Raw genomic sequence first — 13,287 nt, 5'->3', positions numbered from 1 at the left:
TCTGCTCTACGGTCCATCAGATCCTTGATACTGCCTGTGTCCTCAAAGGAGTGGTCAGATAGCTTGGTGACTTGACAGTGCAGCATCCAATCTTAGGAGCTTAAAAAATGTCTCTTCATCAGTCTGATTAAAGGGAAACCTTCCTTTCCAGGTTTTCTGTCTGATAATCCTCCTTTCAGGTTCCCTCCATTCCTGTAGGACAAGATCCTTCAGGGATTGATGGAGTGGAAACACCCTGGATTGAACCTTGCTCAGCCCTCTGTATACCTTGTCTTTTATGGAGGTCACTCGAGGGGCTTCTGGAACCTCCTCAGTAGTATATATTGCCTGTAGGAGTCCGTCCAGATCCTCTACTGTGAACAGGTGTCTCCTTAACCTGGACTCTTGCCAAGTCTGACTGAGTAGGTCTGGATCCAGCTCGCCCTCTGAGCGGTGTTCAGATTTAGCCTGGCTATCTATATCCCCCTTATTCTCCTCTTCCTCGTCTATCTGGGCAAGAGGGAGTGACTGAGGGTAGGAGAAGGGCACTCGGCTCCCCTCCAGAGAGGCTTTCCTGGGAGGATGTGCCCTCTCTAGGGGTAAGCTAGTCTGTCTCAGGGCCCTGGGCTATTGACTGCCCAGTGGCATCACAGAGGCTTTAACGGTTGCCAGCATTACCATTTGCATAGATGAGAGAAATTCTCATCAATGCCGAAGTCTCTTTTCCTGCTAATTTATTTATGCATTTATAGCAGAAGGGCTTTGAGTGGGACTTGGGGAGTTTGTCCTTACAGTACTCACACTTTGAGGAGCTATGCCCTGTAGCGGCAGGAGGGTGTTTATCTGGGGCCTCCTGGGCTCCGCTGGGGGACTGTAAGATCAGAGACATAATATGTAACATTATATGCCTACCCCCAAACTGTGGGCTTGTACTAGGGAGGGAGGAAGGGTAAGGAAAAGTACTGTACCCTGTCCTGACTCTTCCCAGATTGCTGTCACCAAGAATCTGGGATTTCTTACCCCTTTCCCCACCTGCCTTTCCAAAGGGGGTTGTACTCACCGGGCCCCGACCTGGATCTACCCGCAGTAATCGCTTTCCCTTCCTCTTGTTCCATGAGGAGGTTAGCAGGGTCCTGGGCTGCTGGTACCGCTGGAGGGGCAGGTACAGCCGGCCGACCTCTTCTCACCACCTTGCTCTGCTCTCCACGCTTCTCCCGGCCTTCTTAATACTTCCAGGTTGTGCTGTGACCTGACTCTGCCCACTTCCTGTGATGCGGTCATGCTTCAGAGCGAGGCTTGGAAGACAGGACTTCCTGAAACTCAGCCATGAGGAGAGCGGCTGGAGGTGGAGGTTCAAACAGCCTCAGCGATGGCACGCACTCCCTGTGGCCAGAGCGCTGGTGCCAACTTGGGGGTGACCTGTGAGAGGACAAGCCTGCAGGTTAGTTCAGCCCTCCCCGGCTTACCTAAAACCTGTCTCAACAGGGGACAAATAGACCCTTCCTGGTCATTCGGTCTTGCAAAAAAACAAACATGCTGCTGTGTGCGGGAGAAACAATCAATAGTGAGGATCAAGGGGAAGGGTGGGGACTTCTAACAAAGCTGTCAGGTGATTGTGTTTCCTGTAGGGAGCAGCCCTCATCTCTCGGGTGTGCCGTCCTGGAAGGTGATGGGAGGAAAAAAAAAAAACACAACTCTGAGCTGTTAGCCTTTGAAGGTGAATGTTTGTTTGGTCAGTATTTAAGTACCTCAAGATTACAGAAGACAAGAGCACCCCCCCCTCCCCCAGAAGGAGGCAGCTTGTGCCACCAGCAGTATTACTTCAGAGGTTCTGAAGTGTTTTTTTGCTTCAGACTTCCAATGTCACATCTAAAAACAGGAATATGCAATTGCTGCCAAAGCTGGCACCAAGGATGGGACAGCCCCAACTTTCAAAGTAGGGGAACATCTGTCCGCCATTTGGTCCAAGAAATCTCAGACACCAGAGTGCTGTTTTGAGGGGCTACAAACGGATACTTTGGAAGCTCACCTGTTCCACTTAGGTGAACACTTTCAACGTTTTTCTACCAAATACTGTATAAATCCGGATAGCTGGACTCCAAGTCTTTAAAGAAAAAGCAAATGTCAATACGTAAAAGCACCCAACATGTACAAGTCTCAGTGTTCATGACTGAAATAGGTTTTGAAAAAGCACTGAGACTAGTGTGAAATACATACACATTCCAGCCCTTCCCAACAGTGCATATGGAGTGCTTTAAGTATTTGTATAATAAAGCAAGTTCGTTGACTTAGAGTGCAGCCATCCAGAGTTCTATTTGGAAGTAACACAGTGACAAACTGGGCTAGCTCCCCGCTGTGTCTTGAGAGGAGCCCGAGTGCCAACTCATCTGAAGCAGCGGGTTCTTGTTCACGGTTTTCTACTTGAACCTTTAATTTTTTCCAAAGACTGTGGACCATTCTGGATCCGAGTACTTTCAACTTTCTACTGGTTCAAAATGCTGATCACCCACCGCAAATGCAGATAGGAGACGGAAAAATGGGAATTTGCATATAAGTATCCGGGATGAAGAAGCAGTACTATAGTGACCTGAATAGAACCCTACAACAGGTTTAAGTGTTCCTGAAATGGACAGAGCAGTTTAGTTGAATGCAAGTCTTCAACATATAAATGGGTTTTGCAAGACAGGTTAATTCCAGAATGTCTGTAATGCTTATACAAATTGGTACAAAGTTGCCCTAGTGAGTTCAGTAAAGCACTGTATTTTAAAAATACAAGAAAAAAAAAAAGCCAAAAAACACAAGCACATGAAATCATCCCCCCAAAACAAAAAAACATTCAACAAGAGGGCACAAAAGGCCAAAAAACTGAAAAGGATATTTTGAGGCTAAACATATGATTAACCCTTGGAGTAGACATTTAAAATTTTTGGTCTGAAATTATTCAGAAAGCTGCTGATGTTCACGCTACAATAACTATAATTTGTCGGTACAAAACTGACAAATTATAGATTGTTGATCTGAGTGGGTTCTGTAGATTGTAATAGTTTATGCTTGTCTAGTCACATATTTCAGACCTACACAGAATTCTAAAACATGCAATTTCTTTAAATATTTAAAGAGATAGCATACGCTAGCAAAAGCTTTTGTACTTTAACATTCGGGCAACTATCTTGTCTTCAATTAGCAGCATATGAAGTAGTAGAACACTCATCCATAAAGCACTGTGGTTTTAACATGTATAGTTATTCCAAATCCTTGCTGTTTGGAGGGGGGCCTGAAATGGCAGCACCCATGTGTTTCTCTGGAAAGCTTTGCTTTAAACAGTAAGTCTACCTGAATTAGCAATTTCAGCTTTGGACAGATATCAGCAGGTTGACTAAATCTGGCCATATACAGATTTACATTCATCTGGTTTAGTTAACAGGAAGCAGCCAGATTTTGATCCGTCTAAGGCCATCCCTGCTCCACAGAAGTCGATCAGTTGATCAATTTCTGTCGATAGGATATCCTGGAAAACCTCTAGATCAGCAGCAGATTTTTTTTTTTTTTTATAAACAGCGATGGGTCCCAGTGTCAGAATAAAATGTCCCGCAGGGGCCGATCTCGCCATCTACCTTCTTTGTGAATTTTTGTTCAGCCTCTAGGCCAGGTTAAGCCTTCAGTTTGCAATATCTGGTACTGCTGGTAAAGAGATTTCTACACCTGAAAATGTGGGTTGCCCACGTACCATAGTGAGAGGCTTTTAACATGTGTGGCAAATTCTTCTTAATGCTGTACTGTAGCAGAATTTTTTTTTTTTTTTAACTATAGGATGAATATCTACCTATCCAATGATCACACATCAGCATCTTCTTCTCAGTACCAGTCTTCGGGGCCTCTTCATTGGCTGGCAGGAGATGACATTATTACTGTGCATTCCAGCAATTAGAGACGAACCTGGCACTGTAAACCGAACTGCGCAGCTCAGTTTACATAACTGGAGAAAGCAGAGAGCAGGCAGGTACAGGCACTTTAACACTTGCTGTTTCACAGCCTACTGTGCCTGTGTGGCAGTACTGCACTGTTAGATTGGTCTCACATCCTCCTGGGACATGTCTAACCTTCTGTAATTCTTCTGCAAGAATCACAGAAGTTGGAGAGGTTACAAGTCTGAAAAGGGTATCAATACTTGTGCGTGCGTTTGTGCGTGCGTGTGCATGTATGGACCCACATAGCCCAACGCAGGAGGGTGAACACATGGGTGTTTCCTGAGCATCCAGCTTGCTATGTAGGCACCTGGAGGAGGGGAGGATGGACAGGACTGGTGGGGGGATTTCTAAGGATGCACGTAGAAACTAAATTAAAAAAAAAAAAAAAAAACCTCAAGTATCATTTACTAGGATCATTCTCCAACTACCTCAGTACTTTACACTTTCATCTCCCTGCTCAGGCCATTTTAAAGTTTTCAGCATGGTTGTACTTTGACAATTACTCATTTAATATTGTACCCAGATAACATTTTTCTAATTTTGTTTTGAGACCAATAACCCAAATCAGTGTATATTTAATCTGTAGGAAAGTTAAAGTCCACAATCTATGGAATATAGATTTGAAAATTGATCAGTACTGATGGCCCATTTCTTGAGGCCCTTAATTTCCAGGATAGTACAAATACCACCCCCCAAATAACCCCTTTTGAGAAAGTAGACAGTCCAGGGTATTTAAGAGGCATGCGTTTTTTTGAAATGTTAAGTTATTTCTAACACAGAGCATGGGCATACTTCTAATTACACCCCAAAACACATGCCTCCCTAGTATATACATATACAGCATACATGTGTGAGGCTTTTTCAGAGTCTAAATACATAATGGGGTCCAAAATCTTTGCATCTTTGGCCATCAAGGAGCATTAAAACAAAAATTATGCATCAAATTTCCTGGCTACCCATCACATTTCTGAATGCCCTGTAGCAACAGGACAGTGGAAAAACTCACAAAATGACCCCCTTTTGGAAAGCAAACAGTCCAAGAGGCAATTTCAGCCTTTGGAAAAGTCTTTTTTTGCAACATGTTTTTGGGAAATGCAGGAAACTAAATACATTTTTTGTTTAACACACAGTTAATGGGCACGAGTCGAAAATCGGTTGTGATGTTTTTGAGCCGAAAAATCGAAGGAAAAAATGTGTTTCTTGCCCAAACAGTTTGCACTAGGCATATCTGACAAAAAACAAAATTCATTTACGTCTGGTGAACAATCAAACTTTGTTGGTTACAAGATGGCAAAATCGTTTGCTCTCACAACCATGTGTTCGTTTTTCGATAACTCATTCGAACAATTTTTCGATCAACCTACCCAAGTGTATGGGTAGCATAACACACATTATAGTCAAACTTAGAATTACACCCCAAAACACACTCTGCTATTCCTTCCAAATATGGGGACACCACGTTTGAGACTTTCAGTGCCTTGACTGATTAAGTACCAGACATTGTATCTTGTGAATAACACAAATCAACCAATTGTATTAAAACTGTTGTACTGTAATACTGCAATGCCATGTTCACTGTCCATAAATTACAGGCTAAAGAAAGGAAAAGAGCTCCTGTGGTTCTAGGAGTACAGATGTCTGCAGGGAATGGCTGGGACTGGTGTCTCACAGTAAGTCAGTCAGACAGACATGCAGCTGGGTCAGTAGGGTGCAGGCAGAGACATCATCAGAATACAGGCAAAGGATGGGTCCAGGCAACAAGCAGAAATGTGATCCATAAACAGACAAAATCAGGAAACACCGATTCTAGCTTCACTGGTCTGGCAACTGTGGTGTGGTAGTAATCGGAGACTTGTGACTGGCTGCACTATTGGGACTCATTCACACTCAACAGCAGCGAATGGGAGGTGTACACCTGCAGTGGCTGGCTGCAGTTCTTTTTTTTGCAGCTGTGGTGGGAATTATCCCACTGTACATCCACAGATTGTGACCCATACAAGTGAATAGAGGGTTGCTTCTGTGGGATGAAAAGAGTTAAAGCAGGTGGTAAGGCAGCTATAAATGCCTCTTAACTGCCTGTCAAATGCTCTCTGAAAAGCGTTTCAAAACATGGATGGCTCTATAGAGACCCCGTTCCATTCTTGATTTATAGTTTACTTTTGTGACTGCTGTGATGGCTACAGCCATCACATGATACAGGGCCCACTGTGACAGGCCCTGTACCATGTGATCTGATGAACCAATCAAGAAAATCACAATAATAAACAAAGCTATCATGAATGGATGCCATGACAGTTGTTAACTTGTGAACATGTAATTCGTCACTCACAGTGGCCCAGTACTTATCACTGTAATTCACGGTGTCTTGTAGACATCCGAGGACAGCGATCGTGCCACTGCGTGCCGCAGAAGGCACAAAAAGGACAATATGATGTACACCCAGGATAAAAAAAGCTCCCGTCTGGCTGTATTATTACAAATGGTTAAAGCTAATAACAAATTTTAAGAAGGATAACGAACAGGATTACAGAGAAAAACAGGCAGAAAGCATCCAGCATATTATACATATATCAGATGGCAGCTACTCTTAAAGTGCCCAAAAATAGAAATCCATCTGCCCAATAAAATGTCCTTACATTTAAACAAATAAAGCAATATGAATATTAATGGCAGTGGTATTAGTAATAGATAAAGTTTAGGTCCAGGGTCTTTTAAGTGTTGTTCAACATTCTACTAAAAAATATCCCTTTAATTAGCTAATGGACTATTACACCAAGAATCTGAATAAGAAATATTCCCCGTCGAGCATTTATGTTGCTGCATTAATTCTGATGAAAATAAGCAAATTATTTGAGTAGAAAAAAAATGAATGATTTAATGAGCTCAGTCATAAAACTTGCAGAAGACAAACCGGCACAAAATTAGTATTCCTAGCTGCAGAGCATTTTCAGAGCCATTTCCATGCTGTGAGCTGGTTAGGGATGCAATTCAACAATTCCCACTGTTTGTTATTTGTATCTTCAGTTTCCAACCAAAGTTAGGTCATTGTGGAATGTAAATTTGTAACATTAAGAAAGTTCATTACTTAGTAGGAATAGATACACTTAAATCACAACACCAGTGCTGTGATTAAAGCCCAACACAAAGGAAAATAAATATCCTCACAGTGGTTTTGCCCCCACACAGCAAGGGTTAATTGCTTGTTTAGGTCTATGGGATGGGAAAAGCAGGTTTATTTACCCTAGCCAACGCCCCCTTATGCTCCAGCGGTGGGATTATTCCTTGGTGTATTTGCACCCAAAGCAGTGCAGGTCTTAACAGCCTCGGAGGACCTGCGACCACCAGGGCATAAGGGAGAAGAGGCTACAGCAAGGAGGGAGTGGAGGATCAGAGAAGTAAAACTGCTTTTTTGTTCCCCTAGGCCTAAACAAGCATTTAACTCTTGCAGTGCAGGGACAGTCTTACTGAAACAGGATTTTTATGAGAGAGCACGTCTCTGCTTGTGGGCACACGGCTGGATCGGGATCAGGCTCTGGGGTAATGGGGGGTGTTGGCGACTGACTTTTTTACCTTGAGGCACAGAAGGCAAAAAGGGGAAAAAAAGCATTCTGCCTTTACAATCACTTAAATGTACTTGAGGAGATGCATAATTCATTAGCAACCTCCATACTTAAAGGAGAAGTCCAGCCTAAGCGTGCTTGGCTGGGCTTCTCCTATCCTATGGCTTCTATGGGTCTCGTTTTGCAATCCTGTGACTCTTTCAGCAGAGAGCAGACAAAAGTCCTCTCTGCTGACGCCATGGATATCAGTCCAGGCACTGCATCATCAGGACAATAAAGTCGGGATCCGCCAGATGCCTGGACTGAAGGCTGTCTCAGCGAGCCGCTGAGAGCCCAAGACGACTGCACCCCACCCCTCCAAAGCTCAGCGCTCCAGTGAGTGTGGAGGAGAATGGAGAGCTGCCGATTGACAGTCAAGAGCTATCTGCTCGGGGAGGTGAGAACCGAGCCAACAGTGATGTTTGATTGCTTAATTCTCAGTGTAGAGGCACCGGGGGACAGATGCAGCATGGGACCGATGCTACATCCATCTAGGCAAGTATCATTCCATTCTGATGGGAAGATTTAGCTAGACTTCAAACTAACAAAGTGCATCTAAACCAAAAAACAGAAGGTAATATATTGCAATATACCCATCCTTAGATGTAGTGGCTGCATTCATTTTCTTTTTTTACATTTATGATTACACAGAAGTTGATTTCTGAAGTGAATTGTTTTGGTTACTTTGTATGTATGGGTTTTTACCAACGTGGTAAAAATTGAATATCAATAGCCCCTTTGGAAATATATAGAAATATGGTGAAGTGTTCAATACTTCTTTTATTTACCCACTGTATTTTTCGCTGTACTAAATTGAAAACTTTTTGGCTAATTTTACGTTACTTTCAGAGAAAGCACGATGTTAAAATAATCAGTAGATTCACTGATTTGGAAAGCTGAATTTATATACAAAGCTCAACGGTAAAAGTATGTTCTGCCCCATTTCCCTGCTCAATCCTCCCAAGTCTCCATATTGGTTCTCTAAAGTTAATAGCCAATAAGGAGGCTCAACATAGGAGACGGCAGGGCTAAATTGGACTATTTACAGGAAAAGTTAATATTTGTATACAATGTCACTGTCTAGATCTCTGTATTTAGATTTTCACATGTGGTTCTTGCAGAAAGTATCCTCTGATTAGGCAGTTATTTCAGTTACAGTTCTCACATACGTTTGATACTATGAAATAAAAATTCAGTCAACAAGCTTTTAACTTAAAAATATTTAACAAATTCTCAAAGACACTATGGACAATTCAAGCGTGTTACTTTTATAATATTGAAATTTGACTCAATTACTTGAGTCGTTGTTGGGTTGAATAGAAAAGATGATTAATGATACTTTTATCTGTAATTACAAACATTTTGTTGTGGTTGTGCAATATCCGCATTAGAAACCCATCGTTTGAAATGACAAAATACCTGACTGACCTTCAGGCATACGGAAATGCTAAATTTACAGAAACAATTAAAGCAATGTTGTCAGGAAATGGCTTTTTTAAAAGACTTCTAATATTTTACCTTTTGAGGGGTTTTGAGGACAAATGGAATAAGAAATGCAGTATAATGGACCAAAGTAAAGAGAAACATTCATCTAAAAACATGCTTATTTAATAGCTTTGCTTATATTGCTGCCAACTCATTTGCCAGTGCCCTTTTGTGGTCAATCCTAAACTAAATCTTGCTGCTAGTTTTCAGAAAATTATAAGTTGAATATCCAAAAGACTACGATCTGATTTATTGGATAAGTTGGTACTTTGTTAAAAGGAACATCATATGGAAACTATTAGTCATTGTCAAAAAACGCCCCTCACGTTGGATCCCTGTAGTATAAATGCCAGATCCATGCGATGTTTTGCGTTAGGCTATTGCTTGCCAAAAGTCACAAAAGTATTCAGACATTCTCCATAATAATGTGGCACTTAGCAGGACAAATTTCTTTCACATGCCATCTACAGCAAGGGCACCTAATGAAATTCTGAAGGGCATACATTTTTTATTGAGACAATGACTGTAAATGCAGTGTCAAGAGACAATGCATTTAGTTGTTATACCATTTTAATATGAAATCTTTGGATAAAGGTAAAAACTATCCTTCAACCAACTAAAAATTTACCACACATGGCATAATCTGAATATGTAAAAAGGAGAATATATATATATATATATATATATATATATATATATATATATATATATATATATATATATATATATATATATATATAAATAAAACACACACATTATAAAACATTGGCAAAGCCACCTAAAATTACAAATCCAAAAAAAAAAAAAAAAAAAGTAGCAAAGTGATACTTAGCCACAGCAACCACTCGTGTGATTTTACTTTTTCTAACCTAGGAGTGGATGTTATGAGCCCGGATTATTTATTTTTTTTTTTTAAGTCCCACCCCCCCCCAAAGATAAATTCCACCCCCACAACACCTCCTGCCTACCACCCTCTAATTACTATATTGAACAGAAAAAAAAAGGGCAATCTAAAAGCCCCTTCTTACCTGTAGCTGCAGTCATGTAATGCTTCAGCCCCAAATCTTCTCTTTAGATGGGCTGTGTCAGGATCCTCTCAGACAGACAGATGTCAGCTGAGGGGACAAGGGGTAATCATAGCAATGAATCAGCTGTTCCCCTGCCAGGAAACATTGGCAGTGTAGGAGCTTAAAGAGGGATTCCACCAAAAAAAAAAAAAATATTAAAAGCCAGCAGCTATAAATACTACAGCTGCTGACTTTTAATAAATGGACACTCACCTGTCCCGGGTTCCAGCGATGCCGGAAGCCGAGGCCGATCGATCGCTCGGCTCTCGGCTGCTGCAGTCACCATTCTAGGTGAGGGAATCAGGAAGTGAAGCGAATCGGCTTCACTTCCCGGTTCCCTACTGCGCATGCGTGAGCCGCGCCGCGCAATAGGAAATCTCCGGGCTGTCACTGGGACCCGTGTGTGTCCCAGCAGACAGCACGGCAGGGCAGGAAATGGCGTAGACTCCCACGGGAGTCTATGCCCGGAAGTGGGTGAAAAAACCTGTCTTTGACAGGTATCTCCACCCCCCTCCCCCCTGAAAGGTGCCAATTGTGACACAGGAGGGGGGAGGGGGGAGGGATCCGATCAGCGGAGGTTCCACTTTAGGGTGGAATCCCGCTTTAAGGAGGGACTTAGGCAAGTATATGTGGCTTCACAAGGAGAGAGAGGGAAAGACTAATAGGAATTTGTTAGATTAGAGGTCCCCAACCACCAGTCTATGGCCTCCCTGCTGCCAGGCCACGGGTGCAAGGGGCAGGTGAGGGAGCGGGCGGTCAGCGGGTGAGAAAACTGACCGGTAAGCAGGCAGGCGAACAGGGAGAGGACATCTCTCACTGTCCACCCTCACGTTCTTAAAAGCTGAGGAGAGAAGCCTGTTTATCTGCTGTCACTGTTGTTGCAGGATAGTGACAATCTGCATCTGGTGGCAGGCAACGTAGCAAGTTACCAGCTGCATCCGGTGGCAGGCAACGTAGCAAGTTACCAGCTGCATCCGGTGGCAGGCAACGTAGCAAGTTACCAGCTGCATCCGGTGGCATGCGACGTAGCAAGTTACCAGCTGCATCTGGTGGCAGGCGATAATGGCAAGTGACACATTCAGGGCTCACACTGATTCTGCATTATGGTGAGTTGAACCATTTTCATTTTATATTACAATGTAATAGAAATAATGCGCTTCAATCATCCTGACACCATATCAATCATGGTGCCGCAATGATTGAAGTGCCAACACCAGCCATTGCCCGCAAAAAGAAGAAAAAAAAACAAAACAAAAACATATTGCCCCCATCCTACTCTTCTAGGGTACCCTTCCTATGGTGGCACACCTAAGGGCTCAATCCTGAGCTGTGCTGCCTGAATTCATAGACACAGACAGCATGATTCTGCCACAGATGGAGAGCCACCACAGATGGGCACAGCTTTGGACTGAGTCAGGGCTCAGTTAAAGTGATTGTAAATGATCACCTTGTAAAACAACCCATTCAGTTTAAGATGAAAAGGCAATACATTGTTGAATATGTCGAATATGATCTTTGATATTGGCCAACCCCCTTCCAAACGTAAACCTTTGTATTGGCAGTGATGCCACCCATCATATTACAGCATTAGCAGGGAAGCTTTGAACAGGAGGATTTGCACATTCCAATATTGATTTCTCTGGACTAACCAATGGTTTTAACATGAAAATTCTAATAAAAAGTTAACTCAATTGTGCGTCATTTAATCATTGTCTCAGTTAAAATGGCAAATGCCCAATTTCCTAATTTGTATGCATTTTTGCAACCAACGTACAGTATGCTGCATTGGCTCAGACTTACACTGTGAGTATAGTATATATCACCATATACACAACTATGCAAGAAACAAGGAATTTAAAATATGAACATACCAACAGATTTACATTGAGCTGCTTACTTTTCACATGGTTATCTATAAAATGTTAAAGTGCAAACTACATGTTTAAACACCTTATCACAAGGAAATTGTTAATGGTAATTTTTTTTAAAAGACCACTACAATACCTTTACCTATAGTATAAAAGCTTTGCCACCTACCTCAAAGTAATAAATATTTCACTATTCTTTTCTGGCTATACAAAAAAAAATAAAAAAAAATGTAAAAACTGCCAGCTAAAAAGGTATATAAATCTAAATATACATTTACCTTTTGATATTTAACAGTGCCCAAGGAATTCCTGTTGGCGTATTGAAAGCAGGTAACAGTTTCTCTCCCAGTTCTATTGCTTTTCTTCTGAAGATCTAAAAAAAAAAAAAAAAAAAAAAAATTCAAGAAATATAATGCCAGTTCAGAAAAAAATTACACCAATAAGACTTAAAAGGGGAGCTAAAAGGCACATTTACGATCTTTGAAATGGAAGCTATAAAATGTTTCACTGGTATCTGTCCCTGGTGGAAAAACAAAAAAACAAAAACAATCTGCTCCCCCTGTACTGATTACTACGATCACAAAGACAAGGACAAGAAGAGAAATCACCCAAAGGAGGAAAAAAGTAAACACAACACCCATGGATCTAATCCCTCAAACTCTAATTATGAAAAACTAGAATAGGATTTTTTAAATCCTTAAATTGAATGTAAACCCTCACGTATATATCCAGTGCAGTGAACAGCCTCAGACGATATATGGGAGACTTGTTTCGTCCCTGTGTAAGTTTTACATGTATATCTTCTGTCTTCACCTTTATATGCCATTTATAAAGTACACTTCCTGTTAGATTTTTCACTTCCTCATTTATCTAGGAGGAGGAGATCATTGCTAGACACTGTGATAAAGCCGATTGGAGGAAAGGCACACATCCCTCCCAAAACATGCAGAGTGCGACTGAATTGTTTAGCTGGCTGGTAATCTATTTATATCAACCTCCTCCAACACACAGGTCCTTGGGCCTCTGAGAGCTTGTCAAAAGTTATCAGGCTAAGGGTCCTTTCACACGGGGCGGATCAGTTCTGATCCGCCCCGTGGATGTCCGTTTGCTCAGCGGGGATCACTCCGCCGATCCCCGCTGAGCAGGGAGATGACAGCTCCGTCTCTGCACACTGCGCAGGGACGGACCTGTCACAGCGCCGCTCTCCCCTATGGGAGATCGGATGACGACGGACCGCAGTGCCCGTCGTCATCCGATCCGATCCGCAGACGGATGGAAAAATAGCTTTTTCCTCCGTTACACTTTTTCGGATCGGAGCGGG

The 13,287-nt window shown here is 42.2% G+C and overlaps 1 protein-coding gene across 1 annotated transcript in view; it reads right to left on the bottom strand.

The window, feature by feature from the left end:
* The window catches only part of MAN1A1 (mannosidase alpha class 1A member 1), a 270,883-nt gene that overhangs the window by 90,004 nt on the left and 167,592 nt on the right, over positions 1-13,287 (bottom strand). Inside the window, exon 5 of the mRNA XM_077487030.1 lies at positions 12,245-12,339. Within this exon, the coding sequence (XP_077343156.1) occupies positions 12,245-12,339 (95 nt within the window). The remainder of the gene's footprint in view (positions 1-12,244; positions 12,340-13,287) is intronic.

The sequence above is a fragment of the Lithobates pipiens genome, unplaced genomic scaffold, assembly GCF_037356315.1.
Source record: "Lithobates pipiens isolate NorthernLeopardFrog02 unplaced genomic scaffold, aLitPip1_a1.2 Scaffold_18, whole genome shotgun sequence".
Classification (NCBI taxonomy): domain Eukaryota; kingdom Metazoa; phylum Chordata; class Amphibia; order Anura; family Ranidae; genus Lithobates; species Lithobates pipiens.
The sequence above is the reverse complement of the archived record's forward strand: the minus strand, read 5'-3'. Positions and strand labels throughout refer to the sequence as shown.